Genomic DNA, 25,593 nt, shown 5'->3' on the forward strand with positions numbered 1-25,593 from the left:
ATTTGTGACTGACTGCAGAGCTCAGAAGCGTAAGTAGTGGCATCCAGTCTTGCATCTATAAAGGAAAGCTCTGGTAAACCCAAAAGGTCTAGCCTTGGTAAGTTTGTCAGGTTGTTTACATATTTATTTTTATTACAAGCATAAGCAACAAAAAGAAAAGAAAACAAAACATGTCACCACCTAAATGTGGCGGCCATATGCTTGCATAAAAAAGGTATGTGTGCTTCCTAGAACGAAGATGCAGTTAGATGAGATATTACAACCCTTTTTAATTTTAATGCACAACAAAGGAAAATGTGTCCTCAGGAGGCGGAACAATGCACCAAATAGGCCCAGATCTAATGAAAATGTAAAAAGTACTTTAGCCTTGAAGATGTTATTAAAAGAAAAACAATGAAAAATGGAAAAGTAGTTTCTCAAATCACGACTGTGCAATATTATCAGACACAGTAAATACCAGGCACGATAAAGTGTGTATTCTGGGGAAGAGGTGTGGCGCCGCGGCCAGGGCGACTGACGCTGGAATCTGGGGACCACGGTTCGATCCCCGGCTCCGGCGGCAAGTTAGCCCAGCACCATGTGACTCTGGGCAATAGCTCGCTTAATCTTCCCGACGGCCCCCGAGCGCCTAGAGACCCTTACGGGTGATTGTGCGCTTTACAAATGTGGACTTTACTTTACTTTACTTCTTTGCAAATTTTGACAATTCAACCATGTCAGATTTTAGAGTGAAAAACTCAGTACTAGACATGCAATTTTGGTGCAGTAAGCAAAAAAAACAACCCGTTACAACCGCTGGAGTTGAAAACTCTATATAAGCCATATATAGCACTAGATACATTCTTAACACCTCGATGTTGGAAATGATCATAATCCCATCTGACCCCCAAGAAATTTATAATTAGGTCCCAAGTCGCACATTTTCTGACTTGCTTAAAAAATTCAGGAAAGTGGCAAGTTTAGATTGTCTAGGTTCTGACCTACTGATTTGTTGCTGCATTGTAGGCAGCAATAACATATACCCATACAAAGCAGACTAATGATAAAGCACAGGATCCCACCCTCCTGGAAGCAACAGAGAATAACCTGCATTGCACAGCTCCATAGTCTTGCTGCAACTTACAGGAAAACATTATAATATTAAGATAATAGATCTTGAACAAGGGTCGATAATGTGATTCTACTAATTTATATGAACAAACCAGACTGGCTAAGACAATCATTTTACAATTTTAAATCACCTTCTATTGAAGATAGGTAAACACAAATAGGTTCAGTGTGAATAGGGCACCTAGCTATGGCTTTAATCCACCTTGCCATGCTACTGGCTCAGTCAGCAGACTTCTACTTTTAGTAAACCACTGTAGCCCAGGGATTCATTGGGTTAAATGAAATAACGTAAAAGGGTACATCTAAAAATGAATATTCAACTTTGGAGGGAGTGCGGACTACTTTTATTGACAACAATTGTGCTACAAAGACTCTTTTCAACCTCAGTCATCCAGATTTCTATTGCTTCTTAATAGAGCTTCTAATAAATTATGGAGTTGTATTCATTGGGCTTCCCATAGGTGTTCTACGGAGCTAAAACAAAAATAAGAGATTAGCCTATCCCCAACATTGGATGATGTCTACTAAGTTGTCAACATTGGCGTAATGCAATGCTTACGAAAATCCCTACAGGAGACAGACTGGTATTTTAAACTTGGAAAACCGATCGGAAAAAAATGTAAGTGGTTTATGTACATCAAGAATGAATATGCCATTGGAAGTTATAACACAGAATTGTCTTGGACCAAATAAAGGTATACTCTACTGTATTTGTGAGCATAGACAGAGCCCAGGATAAGGCAGACGTGCGTATGTCAGCACTTTCAAGCTGCTCAAAATAAGAGCATTACCACATGTTATTCAAATACAGGACTGTAAAGAGAAGGGATGCAAACTGTTTTTTCGAAAATCCGAGAATCAGGATATTAGGATTTCAAAGTGTAAATTCACAATAAAGGCTATACAGATTCACTGGATTTTTGATAATGGGTTAAAATTATAATAATTATGTGTAGTATGACTATGCCACACGTACTTCTGTTTGCTCTCCTTGGATATACTTAACACATGTACAACAATTTATGTCCGACTACAAATTTTAAGAAGATGAATTAAGGTGTGATGACTTGCCTATATTTAAGTGTAATCGTTTCATGGAGAATTCTTCTACAGTTCGTGGCTCAAAGCATTTGCCATTTTGTGGAAACATAGAAGTTACAAATGCATACATATAAATGCCAGGCCGCAAAACCTGTGCTACGTGTTTAAAATAGCAAATTAATTGTGGCAAACAGGTTAGCTATAGTCCTGCTGATCAAAGAGAAACATTTATGGAAATGCCTTTGAGGGAAAAAACAATAACTGGCACCGCCATTAGGTTTGGTTATCAGCCTCTTGCTTGTGTCAATGCTTGCTTTTGATTGTACTTGGTTTGGCAAAACGTTATTGTTGTCGAAGTTGCCCAACTCGCATGAATCAGAAAAAAAACAGGCTAAAAGCAAATGTTATTTTTGGTCTCAAGAAGCACACATTGCCATTGATCTCTGGCACTTAACTGAACCTCTAAGTGTGGATGTGCTCCTTGTGGAAGAGCAGAATACCGTAATTCCCAGGAAATGTAGACAACGGCTAAAGTATACTGACCTTATGCCCCTTGCTGTAAGCTGAAGTGTGGGGGGGGGGGACGGGACGAAAAATGTGAATGATACAATAAAAGACCAATAGATAAAGAGGGCTGCCAGAAAATTCCTGTAAGGATTAAGCATATAACTTTGTCTTGGCTAATGCCAGACCTAGTAAGTGAAAGGAGACCATTTTGTTATACTCAAACTGATCTAGATTTTTCTGGGTTTTTGGTGCAGGAGCAAGAAGCAGATTTATTTGATTAGGCATAGGCATGGCAGTAATAGTAACATCTTGAGCCAAATATCTGAAAAGTGTTCTTGTACAAGTGAATGGAAACAAACTGATTTAAAAAGGGGCACCCTAACAAAGCATGCACACTACTGGGTTTCAGAGCTATAGAGACTATTTGGAAAGTGTGGGTACTTTGTGCACTACATGGGGTTATTCTACTTCTTTAAAAATTAAAATGGATTTTCAGAAGTAAAATATATTAAATTAATATGTGTGGTAATGTACACATTTTCTGCAAATAATATATACAAATAAGACAATGATTTTCTCTGAAAGGAATTCTACAGGTAAGGAATGGACAGATTAACAAAGGAAGGTATGTGTCAGATTGAAGAAGAGACTGTGCATACACAAGACACTTCTTTGCTGGGTAGGTGTTAGTACACAAATGTAGAAATTAAATAAAGACATCTCCGTTGTCTAGATCACAGTCAACAGGCATCCTCACTGGTACACTGATCAAGTGATGGATATTCCGTCCCCACCAACTGTGGCCTGGAAATATAAGCCAAGGTATACGGAATTACTAGCATAAAAATCATTAGCAAAGCCATTAGGCCTTGCCTTTGGGTCTTATCAGCTATGAAAAAGGGATTTAGCCATGCTGCACAGCAAAGCTGACTTCTGACGGCGATGCTATTAAGATGGGCATGATAACAAACAGAGGACTTTGACGGGCATCATTGTGTGCTGAACGGTTGACGTTTTGTTCACCTTTTCCCAAACGTTCATGTGAAAGGAAGTTTACTGAAGTGATTTAATGCTGCTGGAGAAAATCAAGTGAAGGAAGTTTAAGCATAATTCTCGCCTCAGAGGACTTAAAAGAATTGAAACTTTCCGTTACAATAGCTAGGAAATTTTTACTCTTACCGGAAACCTAGTTGCCCAAGTTTTCCTCATTCCACATCATTTATTCTGTGTTCTTCTTGAAATTTGAGAACCACTTAAGGGGTATGAGCCTAATTCAGTTGCTTAAGGTGGGGTCTATTCATCATTTCAAGTTAGTAAGAGGCCTCTAGTTAACGATCAAACAAAATCTTTAAACATTTGAGGCCAAGTAACCACAACCTACAGAAAGTGTCCCAATTTGTGTTATCAAATGAACCGTTCATACACTGTTGGCACCTCATAATTATTACATATACTATCAAGCATGTGACCAAAGCAATGAGTACTTGTCTCAGAATTGGCAGTCAGATCTTGTACAATCATAAATTACACAAAAAGATTCTCTACAGAATGTTCAATTACTCCTTCTGATGATAAAGGATTGTCATTTTTTCTAATTTGTTTGTCTTTCATACTAATTCTGTGGACGGTTATGGTCTTTAAAATATCTACAATGCTCCTCAGATCGAAATATGCTGATAAATTGTGTTTCAACCTCTTTGCAGCGGCTAATATTTATAGGAGGCATTCATCAGAACTGTGATCCTTGGTTTTCATCAAAATGGAATGAAGGGCAATGCTTATGAATTAAGACCCGAAGGTCTGTCTGGGACTAAGTGACAGTTATCGCGTTTGTTAGAGTCTTCCAATTCAATCCAATAAGATTATTTCTTGCTTTCCTGGTAACTGGACCTGTAGTCAATCTGCGCTTCCTCTTCTGTAACTTCTTTCCAGTCGTGATCAGAAGGGAGTGGGCGGACCTCCAAATTCAGCTAGCATGGTCAAGGAAAACACCCATACTGCCGAAAAGATGAGGTTCCCAGTTGCATTTGATTATGGAGAAGCAGAGCCTTTACGTTAAGGAAGGCTTGTGAGAAGAAATAAGCTGGCTCGGGAATTAATTCCGCGTGTCAGCTCTGTCATAAATGTTTCAAGTTTTTGATCACTAGTTGACTGGAGCTCGCTTGAGAACTTTAAATCCTTCCTATAATGCTTGAGAAATCAATGAAGCCTATCAAGCGCAAACTGGTTTCCGTATGGTTTAGCTCAACCTCACAGGAAGCCATTGCACCTTACAAAGTACTGGAAAGTTAAGATTATGACTTTGAACCTCATATTCTTAAGCCGTGGAAGAATGATAATAAAATTACATTTGAAAATCAAACTTTTCAAACAGACTGTGCATTAAAGACTATCTTCACCATGAAAGCAAGCACAGTCCACCCTAATTATCTGGCTGGACGCTCATGATTTAAGAACCTGCATTATTCTACGTTTTACGTTTTCTGTACCAGTGCTCTGAAGTGACCTAGGTAACATGTAGTGCTTTAAAAAATGATACAAATATACGGAGTAAATTACAGACAGCAGATTGCTTTGTGTGGGGATACTGGGAGGAAGTATGAAAAGGAAAGACGTATAAATATCAAAGTTGGAAATAAATACAAGCCATAAAAGATCAGATGGGTCTTAGGTGGGACCTAAAAGTTAAGGCCATTCCATTTTCATGGGGCAGGCCTATCTGCAAACATATGTTGACCTTGGGTTTGTAAATAAATGCAATAAAATACATATGTACTAATACATTTTCTTATGGAGAGAGAATGGGAAAGGCATTTGCCACCACGCATTAAAGCAGAACAATCATGAATGCTGAAGTTTAACCCTCTAAGGGGGATTTAAAAAAAAAGCTAAATCTGTCAATATTGTTGAATATAATTTTTGCAAGTATGGTGCTTCAGACAAGTTTAAGGGCTTTCTAGCTGGGGCCAACCCGTTGATGCAGGTGAACATCCACAAACTCATAGCTTTGTGAGTTTTCATAAAACCACTGTGAGTGGATTCCATCCTGGAAACAGTTGTAAAAATAATTACATCAAGAGAATACCGGAGTGTGTTATTAGGTAAGGAAGTGAACATACCCAAATTTATTGGGGGTTTATGGTGAAAGTGTTTATGAGAACAATTAGTTTCAACAATTAGAGAAGTTGGATGTGCAAATGCAGATTCGTTTAAATAAAGTTGGATGTGCAAACTTGTGTTCAGCTTCTATAAGCAGGTTTCTCCACCTGTTTTCAATTTCACATCCATACATTTTATGCACGCACAAGGTATTGAAAACTAAGACAACCGTGGTTATCCAGAAGCTCTCCAAATATTTTTGAGCATTCAGTCAGACACTTGAAGACATAGATACTAAAGGAGCAAATTTCTATTTTTACCCTTACCTAATATGAATTGGGCTGAGGTCGTCTTTAGCATAATCTATGCATAAGAACCTGAGTTAGATAACTGTTTGGGTGAATGACCTTACTTTACGATGGCGAACGATAAAGTGACGTAGGGACCTCAAATTCATTCACAGTTTGTTTAAAAGGCAAATGTTTCACATTGGGTCTAAATATCACTGGTAGCAGAAGGAGCAGTCGTAGTTTTCAGAATAGATATTGCAGGTAAACTCCTGTTCAGTCAGAATAGTGGGGGAAAATGTTGGTTACTGGTTTTCTTTTACAGAAGTTCATACCACACTATTGCCATGTGTAGTCACTGTAAATAAAGATGTTACTATTGAATAATGTGTGACACTCAATGTAATACCCTTCGAGAGGATGGCAAGCTGAGTCAACCTTTCCAGAACTCAAACTTGTGACCTGCAGATCACCGTTTTGTTCCAGCAGCGACATTCAATTCAATGAGCTATCCCTCAGTGGTCGTTCAATTCCAGCACAAATAGATGGTTGTAAGCCTTCATTATGAGTGGTCTGGAAATGGGCCACTTGTAGTAATGGCAACTACGGGGGCAGAGACAATCCAGCCCATTACAACTTGGACTCCGAGGGTCCATTGAGAAATAAGTAATCTGTAATTTCAGGTCTGCTCAACCGTCACCAGGTATTTCCTTATTTTGTCCCAGACTTTCACCCTGAGTTTTTCACTGCTGAACTGTAGGATAAAAGTAAAAATCTCATAACTCGGAAGGGATTGGTTAACTGCTGTTACCAGCCCCATCAGAATTAAGTGGTCAGCTGTAATGAGGGTCTTGGTGTTGCACTATACATCCACCTATATATCCCATCATAATTATCTTTCATATTTCTATTAGTTGTTTTAGAATTTCAATGTATTTCTTTGTGGTAATTTGCATTTCAACATCACTAAAAGAAGTCTAAGCCAGTGGACACTGCCCTGTCCAAATAGAGAGGGGTGGTCTACCAGAATAAAAAATCCATAAACAATTACGATTACCATCTTTTATTTGAGGCAAGGAAGTTATGAGGGGAGGAAAATTAAACAGAGCAAAGAATTCCAGAGAATGTACACTGCCAAAACAGATACTGCACACAAAGTTTAATGTATGACTGTTAGGCCTTCATTACGAAGTCCGACTGACATTGTATAGGAATGGAAACCACCCGACTAGCAGTCGGCGGATCTATCTGACAAATAGGATGTGACCATCCATGAGGCGGTCGGAAACATCAATTTTCTCATTGTGGGTTGTGCTGCGGCTGAAAAAGCGATACAAAAGGGGATACAAAAGGGGATGACGGACAGAGCGTTTGAACAAATCAAACACTCACCCCCAGTCAACTGATCTGGGTTTAATCCATCACCATTCTTTAGCTCACTCAGCCACCCCAGTTCAGACATGGCCATATGCAAATCAGTCTGACCCTGTGCCTCATGGGAACAGCCCAGCCCGAACTGCCAAGCCATGTCTTCCCTGGACCCGAAACAAGCATCCTGGGACCGGTTTCGGATTCATAATCCTCACCAGCCAGGCTATCTTGAATCCAGTGGCCAAGTGAGCAAGGGACTCACGTCTGAGCATACCCTGCCACACTTAGGGCGAACAAAGCGATACAAAAGGGGATGACATTGTATCGGAATGGAAACCACCCGACTAGCAGTCGGCAGATCTATCTGACAAATTAGGATGTGACCATCCATGAGGCGGTCGGAAACATCAATTTTCTCATTGTGGCTTGTGCTGCGGCTGAAAAAGGGCCACTGCATAGGCCGCTTTTGAAAAATTGTTGTTTTCAAATATCCATGCCCCGTGTGGGAGGGACCCGGGGCATGGATGTTTGTGCAGACACCACAGGTGGGCCCCAGGTCTCATAGCAGAGGACGTGGAAGGACGGTGGCCCTGCTAGGGGACCTAAAGTCTGTTTCTGACAGCCTTTCTATGGTGGTCTAACCAACCTTTAAAGGCTGCCTGAAATAGACATTGTTATCCCTAAAGCGGTGCCTGAGCAGGCACCACCCCTATTGTAGAATATTACTCTCTAACCAACTGTCCGAAGCATCAGTCGGTCCCTCCGCCCGCTGTCTCCAACCACCTGCATCATGTGGCAGTCGGACTGTGGCACCAGATGTCGGCCGAACCGCGACCGATAGCCTGTCGATTGAGATCCAACTGACATCATAATGAGAGCCTTAGTTTGAAGATGGGTCACGGGCAGGAGAGACTAAGCAGATGGAGAAAAGTATCAACTTAACTATGAAAGAAATAAAGTTGCAGGTATTTTCTCCAGCTCGGTTTTTCATGTTTCTGACACAAATATATTAGGTCAACAATGAGCTTGTGGAGGGAAATTAGGATGCAAATTACTCATTTCGTTGTCTGACCACAGTAACAAATCTGACAGTCATGTTAGGAATCGAAAAAAGGAAATGGATTGATTGGGTGTTTCATTTACAAAACGATTGGAATTGTCTACTTAGTTGACATAAAAGTTCACTGATTTGGGTTTATCAAAATAGATGTTTTATCACATAGAAATGATATGGGGAGGGGTTTGAGGATTGTGGCATGTGTTTTTAGTTTGGGTGTGGTAAAGACATGAATCCCCAAAGCTAAGGGAGGAAAATGAAAGGTAGAAAGATCATTCAACGTCTAAGCCGAGAGTCAAGGCTACGAGTGCATTGTGAACAAGCCAATTAACATCCATCTTTGATAGGAATGTGAGGAGAGATGGGGGAAAATTTCTGTTCATAGTTTGTAGCAAAAACCCAAAATTAACAAACAAGGGCGTCCCTTAAAAAAATAGTCCTCTCCACATCTTCAGTAACACACACCCATTCCCCTTTTCACACTATTGTTAAGTCATTTACCAGTCAGTATACGACGCACCCTTTGCCAGTAATAGAAAAAAATACATCAACAATACAGACTGAACTTCTTTTACCTCTAGGCTTTTACAAACGAGGCTCCTGTGAAAGTCCAAATCTCTATTCACGACCAGGGTTTAAGGATAAATGAACAGCTAGAGTAAGGAAATAAGAGTGAGAACTGTATCCCATAGTTTGCGATTGTGCAAAAGGGAGGTAACATAAAAAGAGGATTTAGGGTGTACATTTACCTCCAAATTCTTTTTAGAGGTCGAAGAGGCTGAACTACCTTAAGATTCACTCTATTTATATTCTAAAGTAAGCGGAGGGAGAGGCAAAAGCATGGTTACGTTTCATCGGGACCAAAGCTCTATAAACACAATTTAAGGGGAATCTACTTCTCAATACTCCCTGTGTCGGGAATGACAACAGCACATGCATCAACTGGACAACTGCGCACAAGGTCTATGCGTGGAAAAGACAAACAAGAATATTTAAGCATAAACATTTGTAAAAAGCCACTTTCAACGTACCTGCATAATACAATATGAATAATCTATCCTGATTTGATATGACTCCAGGTTCTTAGTTGGCTTTTGGGTGTTTTGTATGCTGCTTTAAGACTTAAGAGATAGTGCAGTGAATATGAAGGACACATTTGTAAGATTTTAGAAAAACTCAAACAACCTTCTTCTTTGTTAACATTGTTAAAGTGATCCCATAACGGCACAACTTCAGATTGACGAACTGCTTTGTGTTGCTAGCAACACAGAGCAAAACTTGTCTTAATCATAAAACCCCAATTCAATATTTTAAACACAATCTTAAGCATAGAGCAGGCACTATTACAGGACAGAGAGTGTTATCTTGAGACAGCAAAAGCCATAATAGGTTTGCGGGCGAGAGAAAAGAAAAGTGCATGCTAAGGTAAAGGAATGTTAAGTAACTCTCGATCCAACTATAGTATTGGAGGGTACTGAGAGCTTCAGAAAGCAGACTTAATGTAATTGCTCCTGTACAACTGTCAATGAATACCCGGCACTATTCCGTATATAAGTGGGAAAAGCTGGTGATGTTGGCACTCCAAACAATAAGCTGCCAGGTTTTACATAGGGAACGGTTTCAGTGAATGTACTAAAGAAGCTAGAACCCTATCCTTGATATCGCAAAAGGTAAGGAAAAGTTGCAGTTTTGTGAGTCAACTGAACTGGTATTTACTGCAAAGCGCTTGTTCAGCGCGCTCACAGTTGTCAAAAAGCAGACCTATGATAGTTTAAAGTTAAAGACGCTTGACAAGTCTGTATCTTGGCATATGAGAACCAACTCTTAAGGATTTCCTCCTCCTAGGTGTACTCAAGATTCCAAAATGCTAAAAGTGAAATCAAGAAGGAAAAAAAACTTCATAAGTCGAGTACCTTCTGTAACAGGCAGTGAAAAAAGAAAGACAACTGAAAGGATTCTATAGGTTTACACCTTTTTCTTAAAGCAACATACCTTAAGAAAATACCAACATTTGAGAGTAATCTAGAACAGCTTTGTGTGTACTATTTCCCCCAGATTTGTTTCCCTAAGGAAGTACAGAGGCTTTACATTACGGAGCAAGTCGTAAGGATCTAACTGCTAGATGCATCAACGTTCGATTTTGCGAGTCCTTAATTGCGAAGTTTAAGGATTCGCATTTAGGGACTCGCAAAATCAGATGCATGTAGGATTTGCTAAAATATTAGCAATTCCTAAATATTCCTTATCTGCGACTCGCAAAGTGCGATTCGCAAATAAAGAATGACATCTCATTGATTCCTATGGGCCAAGAGGCCCATAGGAATAAATGGGGAGGAATTCTCAATTTGCAATTAGCTAATCGCAATTTGAGAATGCGATTTCAAGGGTGACGGGTGTCCAAAGGAAACCCTGTTGCACCCCTTAAATTGACCTGGACACTGGTATTGCGCACACATGTCCCAAGGACATGTGTGTGTGTAACATACAACTTTGAAAGATTCACTTTAGTGCATTTTACACAGTTCTCGCTATTTACCATGAAGTTTGATTTCACGGTAAATAGCGGCCCCTAGCAGCGAAATCGCTAGCTATTTTACATTCATGCATTGCATTTAAGGAATCTAAATTTGAGATTCCTTAAATGCAATCGCAAATAGCGATTTATGCATTTGGGATTATGCATCCCAAATGCATAAATACCGGTCGCAGAGGGGCCTTTGCGAACGGTATTTCACTTGATGCATCTAGCTGTATGTTCACTAGGTGTTACGTACCATGATACTAACATCTTTGCTGTCGCAATAATTAGGCTTAATTACACATAAAAATCTATTGAACTAAGCACCTGAAGCTTCAAAACCAAGAACATTTGTTAAAAAAGAGATAGGACACGATAAAAACATTTGAGGAATCAGAGGAAAACCAATAGCTTGACAAACCACCAAGGGTAAAACATTCCAAGTATAGGGACCACATAGAAAAAGCAACAATCAACCCTCCCTTCAAACTTGGCAGACAAGACCAATTACCTTTTAAACTGTTGGAGGTGTCTTTTAGAGACAATATCTCAAAAGCAACAAACATTTATTAGCAGCCAGTGAAGGCTTCCGGATAATAAAGAGAAACTTGCACTTCATAAACTCACAGTTACGACTACAAAGAACTTTGTACTCTGCAGATACCTAAGTTGGCATGGTCAAACAGAAACATACAAAGTGCTTGCACAAGCGGGAAGCGAGCTGACCAAAGCCCACTCTGCCAACAAATTACTCTATTCAGGAATAAATTAAAGTATCCAATGCACACATTTTACTTTTTTTTTTAAATACCCACACTAGGCTGCAAGGAATTGGAAAAAAGATTGCACCATAAAAGTTAGTAATGTTTAAGTGATTTCCTTTCCGTCATTTATAAATGAAGACATTTTTACTGAAAGGGCCATGTAAAGCCTGCAATGTAGCAAGTTACGGTTTTCTATTAAAGTAAAAAGAAAGTAACTAGCTCATCAGCTAATCACTTAAATGTTAGATTGGGTATTTACGCTTTGCATATCGGATAGATCAATCCCTTCAGATATCAAAGAACAGGCATGAAACTTGCTGAAAAGCTAACCAGCTAATGGATATGAAAATTAATTTCTCTCGGGACTGCAGAATTTGGCACTGAAGTTGTTGAAAGTAGGCCAAAGGGTGCTGGTAGGGACAGCCTTTGTTCCACTGTGACAGAAGGAAGATGCTGTTGGTGGCAGTGTAATTGCATTACCTCCTTGTAAGTATTCCTCGTCACATGAATAACAAAGTGAGCTTCAGCTCCACACTAGAATCCTCCAAAGCAAAAAGGTTAGCCTCCCATCCCTTCCCAATATGGCCGACCCAGATCACCCTTGACCTCTATAAGAGGCGGGCCGGCCCAACCCTTCAGACTGTTTTTGTTCTGCGCTGCAGATTCTTCAGCACGTGTATCAGGTATGTTGGGCTCTAGTAGGTCCCGGGGCCCTGGGGTGGAGGCCCTGATCGAGCCGGCTCACGCACTGGTTACCCCACCTTCTGGCCCCTGCTATTTCAGGCTGGTAAAGCCTTGTGCTTTATCTCTTCCTTCTCTAAATCTGCAATATAAAAAGGATAGGTTCTTCTGCAGGGCTCTGGAAAGCTGCAGGCAACAAGCTTATAAAAATCTTAAATCTCTAAAAACATATCAAGCTCAGATTAGATTAACTTCTAGAGTAAACTGGTATAATGGCTCCGTTGCTTCTGCAAAGTTATAAAAAGCCACTTGATGACGATTGCAGGCTCTTACAGACAAACCTTTCATAACATTCCCAATGACGAATGTGGAGCTCTTCCTCCACACCACTGAGCTTACAAGCAGTTGTAGCATGCTAGACAACAAAGGTCATCCCACCTAGGACCCTGGATTAGAGGCATATTCTTGCTAGGCAGAGCGAAGGGACATGCAGCTCGCCCATTCTGAGTTTTGAGAAGCACAGATGTCGATTTTTCTCTCTCTGGAGCACACAAAATGCCCCCTTGCCACAGGTTATGATAGAATTCATCAGGCAGCCCTCAAAGTTGGCAGGCTGAACGTCTTCTGCATATGGATGAGAGGGCAACTGGGGTCATCCAAACAGGACTCATCCAAAAGAGACCAGAGTCTGTATACCAGATGAAACAAGCACTATTACAAACAAAGGGTCTGCCCCACTCGCCACTCCTGTGGGGAGGTACCCAGATCAAAGCTCGAGCGAAGAACCTTGTCAACGTCTCCAGATGCTTTAATAGGACCCGGTTAACTGTCATGTGAAAAGAGAAGAACAAGCAAATGACACTTTGTAGCACTCTAAATTGGCCAAAGCAAAATAACTGAGACTAATGCATATTCTTACCCCATGTCTATGATGAAACTGGAAATTGCCTAAACACCTTAAGGAATGGCCTTCTACAAAGGTCTCGAAGTACAAGTAAGAACCATCTTCTGACAGTTAGAGATCCGCAAATTATTCAAACAGAAAGAACTAAAAGTAGTTTGAATCGAAAGAAAGTGAAATGCAAACTACAGCAAACACACATCTTTCCCATAATTGTACACTGGAACGAGGGCAATTACGCTTCCAGGCAATCATAAGCCAATGTGAGAATCACATGAAGTGACAGGCACTACAGGACATCTGGGTGGGAAGGGGTAAACCCTCCTCTTGTAGAGGCAGCACTTACCCACATCTTGATCGTAAGGGTTGGTGTTGAACAGAGGCATATCTTCGCCGGGGCTTTAATTCAATGACAGGCTCCTAAAGTCAAAACCAGTTAAGAATGTCAGTGGACAGTTCGTAATCACTTCTTTAACGGACGTCTTTTGTCCCGTAATTACTGAGAAAAGAGAGCAAATCTTATGGCACATAGGTGCTCACAGCCAATTAAGTAGGAGGAAACATATTCTTATTTGGCCTGTGAAAGTGCGGCGAGCTTGGATTCGTTTCGAAGAACTGTTATCATTCGATTGGCTAAAGAGCTTTTGTCAGCTAGCCTCATTGGTTGTGGTTGGGTGATGTATCGTGGCTTTGGGATGGTTGGTAAACGATTGCAAGTTACTCATTGGCTGTGGGGCCCTGATAGCAAGCTCAATGATGCATGAATTAGCGTCTAAATGTCCCGTCCTGTTGTCCCTAGTCAGACAGGCTTCACTGATTCTAGGATAACGATGCTTCCAGTGTATCTATTTCTCTGCTATTAATTGAGCCGGCATTAGTCAGAACAGTGAAGGCGGTGTGTGAGGAAGGAGCACCAGCACTCTTATAAGGCACTGTTACTGTTATTGGACTCTGCCATGCAGTAGCTTCTAGCGCGCGAAGTACCGCCGAGAGCCACCCGGTCAGTTGCCACATCACGTACGCATGATCTCACGCAACAATTTTTTCTACCGCTGCTCCTCTTGAATTCCACAGTGGTTAGTTCCATTAGAGGCTATATATACCATTAGCTGTGATGCGGCATCACGAGTCAATGACGCCACGTCCCGCCCTGTGTGTCAAACGTAGTTACATCAATGAGTGGAAGGTGCAGATAAGTGTGGCGGCTCTGGAACCTAGGACAGTCCCAAGCAGAAGCAGTCATAATGGTTGCGAGATTTGGAAATGACGTGGGGTACTACTGTACACCTGCACTGAATATGGACTTTGAGCTAGAGAAAGTCTGGCAGTATGCACGAGTCATTAACGGTTATCACGAAAAGGCCTGATCACGAAGCCCCAATAAGCGTGTGAAAGAGGCAATGCTTTAAATGGGAGGAAGAAAGGGGGAGGGGGCTCTGAAACGGGCGTGGCCAATGTAATTAAATGGTGGTAAGTGGGCAGTGGCAGTGTCCCTACCGCTTCTCTGCTATAACGCTCGCCAGTGCGTGGGTGATTGCTACCTGTGCGCTGCGCGCTGTACCGGGCGGGTGATATTTTAAACATTCATTTTTAATATTGCATTTGTCCTGACCTGGCATAGCGGTGTGACAGCGCGCACAAGCCTCACTGCGCTCTTGCTGATCCCACCATCGGTAATCTGCTCGGCTGAGCTTCAATAGCTGGGAGACATTTTACCATCACCTAGCAACGGAGTGCTGGACTCGCACCTCCCTCCCGCCTCGTTCTGACGCCGGTGACTAGAACCGTTCGAGCAGAGGGCGTGGAGGGTCCGAGCCAGCACTTCCGGAAGTTGCCTGCAGCGCTCTAGCTGTTGGGCGCTGGGGGGGATATAAGGCACTGGAGCCTGCTCCCTCGCGTGGTAAGTGGGCAGTGGCAGTGTCCCTACCGCTTCTCTGCTATAGCGCTCGCCAGTGCGTGGGTGATTGTTACCTGTGCGCTGTGCGCTTCACTTTGGTGTGTAACTTTTAATTTTGCTCTTAAATTCCACATTGTCCAGACCTAGCAGTGTTCCTAACGCTTCACTGCAGCGTGTGGGTGATTGCTACCTGTGCGCTGTGCGCTCTACCGGGCGGGTGATATTTTAAACATTCATTTTTAATATTGCATTTGTCCTGACCTGACATAGCGGTGTGACAGCGCGCACAAGCCTCACTGCGCTCTTGCTGATCCCGCCATCGGTAATCTGCTCGGCTGAGCTTCAATAGCTGGGAGACATTTTACCATCACCTAGCAACGGAGTGCTGGACTCGCACCTCCCTCCCGCCTCGTTCTGACGCCGGTGACTAGCACCGTTCGAGCAGAGGGCGTGGAGGGTCCGAGCCAGCACTTCCGGAAGCTGCCTGCAGCGCTCTAGCTGTTGGGCGCTGGGGGGGATATAAGGCACTGGAGCCTGCTCCCTCGCGTGGTAAGTGGGCAGTGGCAGTGTCCCTGCCGCTTCTCTGCTATAGCGCTCGCCAGTGCGTGGGTGATTGTTACCTGTGCGCTGTGCGCTTCACTTTGGTGTGTAACTTTTAATTTTGCTCTTAAATTCCACATTGTCCAGACCTAGCAGTGTTCCTAACGCTTCACTGCAGCGTGTGGGTGATTGCTACCTGTGCGCTGTGCGCTCTACCGGGCGGGTGATATTTTAAACATTCATTTTTAATATTGCATTTGTCCTGACCTGACATAGCGGTGTGACAGCGCGCACAAGCCTCACTGCGCTCTTGCTGATCCCGCCATCGGTAATCTGCTCGGCTGAGCTTCAATAGCTGGGAGACATTTTACCATCACCTAGCAACGGAGTGCTGGACTCGCACCTCCCTCCCGCCTCGTTCTGACGCCGGTGACTAGCACCGTTCGAGCAGAGGGCGTGGAGGGTCCGAGCCAGCACTTCCGGAAGCTGCCTGCAGCGCTCTAGCTGTTGGGCGCTGGGGGGGATATAAGGCGGATGTGTTGCAGGCAGCGCAGCGGACGAGCGCAGCGGGCGCGACGAAGGCGCGACGAAGGCGCGCCGGAGTTGCGCCTGAGTTAAGCCCGTCTGCGCCCGTCCGCGGGCGATTGCGGCCCAGGGCCAGAACCCCTGGTCCTCCTGCAGCACATATTCGCTGGAGCCGAGAGGAACTACTTCTCCGCCATGGTCATCTGGCACCTTGCTTACATGGCATGGAGGCGGACAAGAGCGTGGACTGCAACCACTGCGGTTTCACCTTCCGCTTAGGGCAAACCAAAACTAGGGCCCACCATCCTTTGATGTGTGGTCTGTTGAATGTCCGCTCCTTGCGAAAGCACCGTCTCGACATTCATGATCTCCTTGCTGGAAAGCGATGGGACCTACTCTTCCTCACAGAGACATGGCTGGACTCGGATTCCACGCCAGAAATTCTTGAGGCCATCCCGGAAGGCTACTGTCTTCAAAGATTAGACAGACTTAGAGGGAGAGGTGGAGGTATCGCCATAGTGGCGAAACAGGAATACCAGTGCCAGCTGGAACGCACTCCTATTGAAGGTAGTGAAGCAGGTGCCTTTTCCATTTCACTGAATGGCAAATCCACCTTAAAAGGCCTCCTGATTTACCGCCCACCGGGCTCCCCCACAGCTTTCATTGAGAAACTAGTGGAAGCAGTTACCGAAGCCGCTCTGAGCACTGATAGGTATCTAGTCTTAGGTGATTTGAACCTACATCTGGATACCCTAACAGATAAGGCAGTTAACGATCTCTGTCTCACAATGGCTAATTTACAATTCGAGCAGAAGGTGCAGCATCCCACCCATAATTTGGGTCATCTTCTGGACCCAATCTTTGCAAATTGGAGTCCAGTGGAAGCATGCGCACCGGTCCCCATCCCTTGGACAGACCACCACCTTATTCCCTTTACTATAGAGAGTCAAGAACCTGCTCCGGCTGACCCTCCAGTCGATAAACACCCTAGGCGGAGATGGGCAGCATTCTCCCAATCCGCATTCAATCTGGCTTTAACTGCCAAAGGTCATCCAGGCGGAATAGGTGTGGTAGACATCAACTCCAACCTAGACCTACGTATTACAGAGGCCTTGGATCTGGTTGCCCCACTTGGTGCGGCCAAACTGGGGGGCCGAGCAAAAAGATCTGCTCTCTGGTTCAATGCTGATATGCAAGTGGCAAAAGCAGCGTGCAAAAAGGCGGAAAGACAATGGAGAGTAGCATATTCCGCCTCCGCTAAAGCAGAGTACACTAACTATAGGCGTAGCTACCATAAACTGCTACGGAAAGGCAAAACAGCGTACTTCTGTGCTAGGATTGAGGGAGCTGAGCAGTCCACCAAGGAGCTCTTTTCAATCTACAAGTCCATCACCATAGGCAAATCTCCTGCATGCCCCTCGAAACTCTGCACGGTGGAGGGATGTGACCGTGTTGCAGAGTTTTTCACTAACAAGGTCACCCACCTCTATAACTCTTTTCCTCGGCAGACACTAAACGCTCCCACATGGGGGAAGGGTGTCAAAGAGATGGGAGTACGACAGCTTACCTCTTTTTGCACCCCGCCCACAGAAGAGCTAATCCGCATCTGCGGGTCAATTAAATCTGGCTCTCCTAGAGACCCGACGACCCCAAGTCGACTTAAGGGTAGTTTGCAGGTGCTTGAACCTTACGTTCGCAATCTACTCGATTCCTCTTTTCTGTCCCAGAGTGTCCCCAAGGCTTGGAAGCGGGCAGTTGTACTCCCCCTGCAAAAAAAGGCCAATGTGAATTTTGAGAAATTCGACAATCTCCGCCCCATCTCTCTTCTGCCTTATATGGCTAAAATAGCGGAGAAAATTGCTAACACTCAATTGATGCAGTTCGTGGAGGAGGCATCGCTACTCCACGACTCGCAATTTGGCTTCCGTCCCCGCCACTCAACGGAATCTGCGCTTCTTGCGGCGGTGGAGGCACTCCGACAGGGTGTGGATGAGGGCCAGACTATGGCGCTGATCCTACTCGACTTAAGTGCAGCATTCGACACTGTAGCACATACCATCTTGCTACAGTGTCTGAGTGAAGGTGGGGTCACAGGCGCTGCGCTTGGCTGGATCAGGTCCTTCCTGTCTGACAGGTGCTTCCAAGTCAGGATGGGAGAATGCTATTCGAGGGAGATCGAGTTGGGCCAGGGCGTACCACAGGGTTCGTCCCTGAGCCCGACCTTATTCAACATCTACGTCTCCCCTTTAGCAGCCATCGCGGAGGGCCACGGCCTCCACCTGGTGTCTTATGCCGACGACACGCAGTTGGTCGTCTCCCTGTCTCGTTCCCCCGGCCTTGCGGCGGACATCTTCAGGAACTGCATGCAAGATCTTGCAGCCTGGATGTCCGCACACTGTTTAAAATTGAACGGTAGCAAGACCGAGGTGATCGTGGTGGGGGGCGGGCCTTCTGCGTGGTCGCCTGCATGGTGGCCACCCTGCTTGGGTGAGGCCCCCACTCCCAGTCTGGAGGCCAAGAATCTTGGCATGTGGCTTGACAAAGACCTTGCCTTTAGCCCGCAGGTTGGCCGGGTGACAGGGGTGTGTTTCGGTGTCCTGAGAACTCTGAGGAAGGTGTTAGATCTGCTTCCCATTTCGGCTCGTAGGACGCTGGTGCACGCACTGGTCACCTCGCGCTTAGACTACGGGAACCTGCTCTATCTGGGGGCCTCAGGCAAGGTCATGGGTCGCCTCCAGGTGCTCCAAAATGCCGCAGCACGGCTCGTGCTTAGACTCCCGAGAAGGTCACCTTCTAAACCCGCTCTCCAAGCTCTCCATTGGCTCCCGATGGAGAAGAGAGTTGAGTTTAAGGCCCTCTCAACGTGCCATCGCATTCTGAGCGGCAAAGCCCCTGTGCCGCTCCAGAGTTTGGTGTCCCACTATGAGCCTACCCGCAGTTTACGGTCCTCACAGACGGGACTGCTGGTGGTGCCCAGAGTTAGGAAGGCACGGATGGGGGGGAGATCTTTCAGATACCTGGCTCCCAAATGTTGGAATGTCTTGCCCCCTGACCTGCGTCTTGAGCCATCAGAGGCCCTGTTTAGAAAAAAATTTAAAACTCACCTTTTTAGCAGGTAACTCCTGGGGGAGGGGGGGATGGCAACCGCTCACTTCCCATAGCGCGGGGACACGCCCTCGGGCGTCACCAGGCGCTTTATAAATGTCCAAATAAATAAATAAATTAAGGGCGTGGCTTAAAACACGTAAACTAAACATCTGTGTTTAGCATAGTCTGCCGCCGGATTTGTATTTTCTGTCATTGCATTCATATATATGTTACAACAGGTAACATCATACCTGCAAGAAGTCAGGACCATTGGCTTTGTCTATTGTTGTTAGTTGCATAAGATAAATAAGCAGCAACTATGGCTTGTATTTAATATAGAAAAAGCTTCTGATAGAGCGCGCGATGTAAAGAAGTTAGCAGTCCAGTAGCTGGGGTGGGCGGAGCTAGGTGGGCAGAGGGGAAGAGGTGGGGACAGGACAGGAAAGGGCAGTTAGAGTAGGGACGGGGAACTGAGTAGACGCAGATAATAAAGGGGTTGAATAGATACCACCGCGTCTGTGTATTATTTGTAGTAGGACACTACAGCTGGCGACGAGGGTGGGATCCAGAAGCTAACCCACCTGAGTGAACCCCGTCCCGCAGTGTGGAGCGTTCAGAGCTCCGCTGTGACTGTGACCCGCGGTGCCCCAAGTGAGGCCACCCAGAGCGACCTGGCAGACCCTGGAAGCGGGAAGAGCCGAGAAAAGAAGAAAGCGCCAAGTGAAAGCGCCGAAGCGCCAGAAGACGAAGCGCCGAGTGAAAGCGCCAGAACACCAGAGGAGAGAGAGCCGGTTGCGCTGGACGCGAGAGTCCCATGGGCGCGAAGACCTAACAAGGACGTGAGTGAAGATCGGGAGCCCACTCCGATATTGCCCCATCACCTCCTGAAGCTCCGTGGTTGTGGAGTGTGGCGCGCTGCGAGTAAACGCAGTGAAAAGTGCAGCTAGCGCGATCGCGCGCCAAGAAAGTATTCAAATCTCACCCTGAGCGTGAGTCCTGGAGGAGACGGAGGACGTGACGTCGGGAGCTCACCCCGGTCGCGCCTGTGCCCTTCGCTGTGGTGGTGGATGCGGCGACAGCCTTTGTGCCCTGGAAGGAGTCCCCTCACCCGGTGAGTGCGGTGAATGGAACCGAGTGAATGAGGCAGAGAGAGATAGAGAGCCAAGCCTCGTGTGAACCGAGGCTCCACAGCGGTGGCCATCTTTAAGTCAGGCAAGCCAAAAGGACACCCCTGTGAAAATCGGGAGCGGCCATCTTTGAGTCAGGCAAGCAGTGTCTGGAGACGAGCACTGATAAAAGACACACAAACAAGCAGTGGCAAAGGCAAGAGATACACAAAACAAGCATTGGCGGTGAAGCCAGCTAATATAACGAAGCAAACAAGCATTGACAGCCACAATAGGACAATTCGTGGAAACGCACATCAGTTGATAAAACAAAAGCGGATACAAGCACTGGGAACCTTACCGCCAAGATGTCTAATCCTCCCGCGCAAAAGGAAATAAAGGGAGGCACACACTTACGAGCACCTGAGCCACTAACAGTCACAACAGGAAGCAGCATGGGACTAAAATGGCAAGAATGGCTAGAGGACTTCGAGGACTATATTGAAGGGTCCAAAATTGAACCAGACAAAGACAAGATCATAGCCCTTCGCAATCTAGGGGGGCGTGAAATAAGCAAGATCGTACGAGAGATCCCAGCCACAGATGGTGACACCTATGATAAAGTAAGAACCGTTCTAAATAACCGTTTTCTGCATAAGAGAAACGTCGACTATGAGAGACACAAGTTCCACCAGCAGCGCCAGGGAAAGGAAGAACCACTGAGCTCCTTCATACATCGACTGCGGCGGCAGTCCCAACACTGTGACTTTACCAACTTCTCGCCGGATGCAGCCATCAAATCTCAAATAATCACTGGGTGTCACTCGGAATCGCTGAGACGGCGACTACTAAGAAAACCACAGGAACTAGCAGAGATCGAAGAGAACTCCCGACTGTACGACCAAGCTGAGGAAAACGCGGCGGAAATTGAAACAGGACCCAGTACCAGCCGTGAACACGCCAACCGTGTCACTGAAAGACGGCAGGGACGACAGGATCGGCGCGACAGTGGAAGACGTCACCCGCGAGACAGATCGCGGCGCTCCAAGTACTCGCCCAGGCGACGCCCGGACTACAGGAGGAAAGTATCCGAAAGGAGAGATCGCCGACCTGAACGCACGAGGCGATGTTTCAGGTGTAGATACGACTACCCTCACATCGACTCCTGCCCTGCCATGGGCCAACGGTGCAGAAAATGTGGACGGTCCAACCACTTTGAGGCCATGTGTGGGGATTACCACAAAGAAAAACGCAACGACAGTGACAGACAGGATGGGTCGCAGCGGCCCTCACGATCGGAGGCCAAGCGTCATCACATCAGAGCGGTTCAAGAAGAGCCTCCTAGATCTCCCACGTCCTCACACTCCAGCCACGACTCTCGACGCTCCAGGTGGGACCGTCGTTCTCCGTCAAGAGACTCCAGATCGTCCTCATCCAGGCATTCGTCATACACCACCGAATATGTCAACTTTGCTGATCATGATCAGTTCAAACGTTATCCACGCCTCAACATCAAAGTGGGCAACCACGCCGCCAAGTTCATGATGGACAGCGGAGCATCGCTCAACTACATATCAGTTGCCGAACATGACCGAATGGACCCCAAACCACGTTTGCATTTTGCGCCCGTCCGCGTCTACACCTGGATGGCGAAGAAACCTCTCCAATGTTTGGGCAAGTTTGACACCACCCTCACGCATGGCAAGCTCTCCATCCCAGCAGTTATCCATGTCATTAAAGGACCTGAGGCTGACTGTCTGCTGAGCCTCCCCACGGCTGAACGTCTTCAGTTGGTGCACATCCTCTTCAACGTCCATGACATTTCGGACTGCGCTGGAAAATTCCCTTCCCTCTTCCGAGGTTTGGGAAAACTGAAAGGCCGTCAAATCCATCTGCATATCAACGAGCAAATCAAACCAGTGGCTCAACACCCGCGAAGAGTGCCATTTCACTTGCAATCCGCGGTTGAATGTGAACTGCAGGAACTTTTGGACGCCGACATCATTGAGCGCACTGCGGGCCCCACTCCCTGGGTGTCCCCGGTGGTTATCGTCCCCAAGAAAGGGTCCCAAAACAAAGTCCGTCTCTGTGTGGACATGCGTCTGCCGAACACGGCCATTGAGAGGGAGAGACACCCAGGCCCACTCCTGAGCGACATGATCACGGCGCTCAACGGGGCAACCGTGTTCTCTAAACTAGACCTGAACAAGGGCTACCATCAGCTCGAGCTGGACGACAGCTCTCGCCCCATCACGACGTTTGCCACCCATCTTGGTCTATTCCGCTACAAACGTCTCAGTTTTGGCGTTTCATCAGCCGCCGAGATCTTCCAGGAGGCCATACGTCTCGTCATCCACCACATCCCTAACGCCCTTAATTACAGCGATGATATCTTGGTCTACGGTTCGGACACGCAGGAGCATGACACCGCCCTCGATCGTGTCTGCCTCGCTCTGATGGAAGCTGGGTTAACCCTCAACAAGGACAAATGTGAATTTCATCAGTCGACCCTGAAATTCTTCGGACACATCTTCTCAGCGAGTGGCATGAAACCTGACCCGGACAAAATCGCCACGCTCAACAACACCAAGAGTCCGGCGGACATCAACGACCTGCGCTCCTTTCTTGGGATGGCAAGCTACTGCGCCCGCTACATTCGTGATTACGCCACCGTAAGTCACCCACTGAGGCTCCTCACGAAAGCTGGCGCGCAATTTGTGTGGACCCCGGAATGTGAGCGTGCCTTCAAGGACATCAAACGCGCCGTGGAATCAGCCAAGTGCCTCTCCTATTTCAATCCCAAGAGGAAAACGGAAATCACTGTGGACGCAAGCCCCGTGGGCTTAGGGGCCATCCTGGCACAGTACGACCATGAGTCGGATCAGAGGAGGATCATCGCCTATGCCAGTCGGAGCCTAACAGACCCTGAGAAACGATACTCCCAACCGGAGAAGGAGAGCCTGGCCGTCGTGTGGGCGTGCGAACACTTCCACATCTTCATATACGGGAAACACTTCACACTCCTAACCGACCATCAGGCACTTGTCACGATCTATGGGAATCCCAAGTGCAAGATGCCCCCCAGGATCGAAAGATGGGGCTTGCGGCTGCAAGAGTACACGTTCTCGATCATTCACAAACCGGGGAAGGATGAGAATCCAGCTGACTATATGTCTCGCCACCCCCGAGACTCATCAGAGACTGCGCCCTCCATTGCGGAAGAATACATTCACTTTGTGGCTAATCATGCTCGTCCACCAGCCATCCCCATGCACGCCATTCGGGAAGCGACCAATCAAGACAACATCCTACAAGCAGTAATAAAGCGTACCCGAACCAACAGATGGAGATACCACCCGCAGGAGGAAGAGGAAAGCCCTGCTGTCAAGAAAGAACTCCAAGCCTTCCGACATGTCTCCGACGAACTCTCTGTAACCGGTGACGACCTCCTCCTCAGAGATCACAGACTAGTTATACCAGCGACACTGAGACAAGGAGTAATCGACTTGGCCCACGAAGGCCATCGAGGAGTCGTCTCCACCAAAAGAGCACTGAGAGAACGTGTCTGGTTCCCAGCCCTCGACCAGATGGTTGAGGACACGTTGAAAGACTGCCACCCATGTCAACTGACCAGCCACAGTAATCCACCTGCACCTCTACAGATGACCCCATTACCTGATGGGGTATGGCAAGAAGTTGCCATGGACTTTTATGGCCCCCTGCAATCCGGGAAGTATGTAGTCGTCATCCTGGATGAATACTCCAGGTTCCCAGTGGCCCAGTTCATATCATCCACCAGTGCCGCCTACACCCTCAAGGTACTTGAAGAAGTCTTCGCGACTTGGGGTGTCCCCAGGGTCATCAAGACGGACAACGGGCCCCCATTCAATAGTCATGAATTCAGCGACTTCGCGAAACACATGGACTTTCAACACCGCAAAGTCACGCCACTCTGGCCCCAGGCCAACGGCACTGTGGAAAGATTCATGTCCACCATTAAGAGAACATTCCAGCAAGCCACGGCCGAGAAGAAAGATCTTCAGTCAGCACTGAACGAGGTCCTTAGTGCCTACAGGACCACTCCCCACTCCACAACGGGCCAATGCCCTGCGACTCTCATGCTCGGGAGGACAATGAGGAATCGGATCCTCACATGGGACGGAGCACTGAGAAAGCCTCCGTCGGATCAACAACACAGAGAAATGGCCATAACGGATCGGCACCGCAAAGACAAAATGAAAGAGTATGCGGACCACAAGCGAAGAGCCCGGTCCCCCTCCCTGAAGGAAGGCGACAGAGTTGTTGTCAGACAGGAACAACGCCAAAAGACTGATTGTCGTTTCAAGGATGAGCCCCTAACAATTACCCAACAAAAGGGCACCATGGTGACAGCAGAATCAGAGACACGAAGAGTCACCCGCAACGCTTCTCATTTCAAGAAGTGCTCTCCTGAAGTCCATGAAAGTACACCTGTGGTCCCCACACCTGAAAGCCGGGACAACCCTGAGTCTGTCGCACCCGACACCGGACTTTCACCTGTAAAAGAACCCTCACCTGAAGGTGTCGTGTCCACACCAGCGAGACCCCGCCGTCACGTGCGGCCTCCCAAGAGGCTGATTGCAGAGATGGACTAATCTCTATTTCATTTGTTACTTTATTAAGAAAGGGGGAGATGTAAAGAAGTTAGCAGTCCAGTAGCTGGGGTGGGCGGAGCTAGGTGGGCAGAGGGGAAGAGGTGGGGACAGGACAGGAAAGGGCAGTTAGAGTAGGGACGGGGAACTGAGTAGACGCAGATAATAAAGGGGTTGAATAGATACCACCGCGTCTGTGTATTATTTGTAGTAGGACACTACACGCAGGTCACCCGACTCACAATTTTACCATATACGCATCGGGCCCATAAATCCAATTCACCATATTTATTATTCGGGTAACCTTACACTCTACTACCAGTAACCCTGTTCCTTCCTATTTATTTCCAATGTACCCGACTTACCAATCCACTGTCACGGGTACCTATGATCACAATGGATCAGGGAGCTAGCTGTAAAAGAAAGGCAGACACAAAATACCAATACCGTTTATTCTTTGCACTCATGTAA

The 25,593-nt window shown here is 46.3% G+C and overlaps 1 protein-coding gene across 2 annotated transcripts in view; it reads right to left on the reverse strand.

Moving 5' to 3' along the window:
* STAM (signal transducing adaptor molecule) overlaps positions 1–13,948 on the reverse strand; it is a 247,460-nt gene extending 233,512 nt beyond the window's left edge. Inside the window, exons 1-2 of one of the 2 annotated variants that reach the window (XM_078663571.1) lie at positions 13,683–13,940; positions 9,048–9,125 (exon numbers count right to left, since the gene is read on the reverse strand). Coding sequence is in view for 1 of the 2 variants with exons in the window: in XM_078663570.1 (XP_078519696.1) it covers positions 13,683–13,722 (40 nt within the window). In the remaining variant the exon portion in view is untranslated. Of the gene's footprint in view, positions 1–9,047; positions 9,126–13,682 lie in introns of both variants that reach the window. The other variant, XM_078663570.1, reaches the window with a different exon arrangement.
* Positions 13,949–25,593: the final 11,645 nt, after the last annotated feature.

This window comes from Lissotriton helveticus, chromosome 10 (assembly GCF_964261635.1).
Source record: "Lissotriton helveticus chromosome 10, aLisHel1.1, whole genome shotgun sequence".
NCBI classification, from domain to species: Eukaryota; Metazoa; Chordata; class Amphibia; order Caudata; family Salamandridae; genus Lissotriton; species Lissotriton helveticus.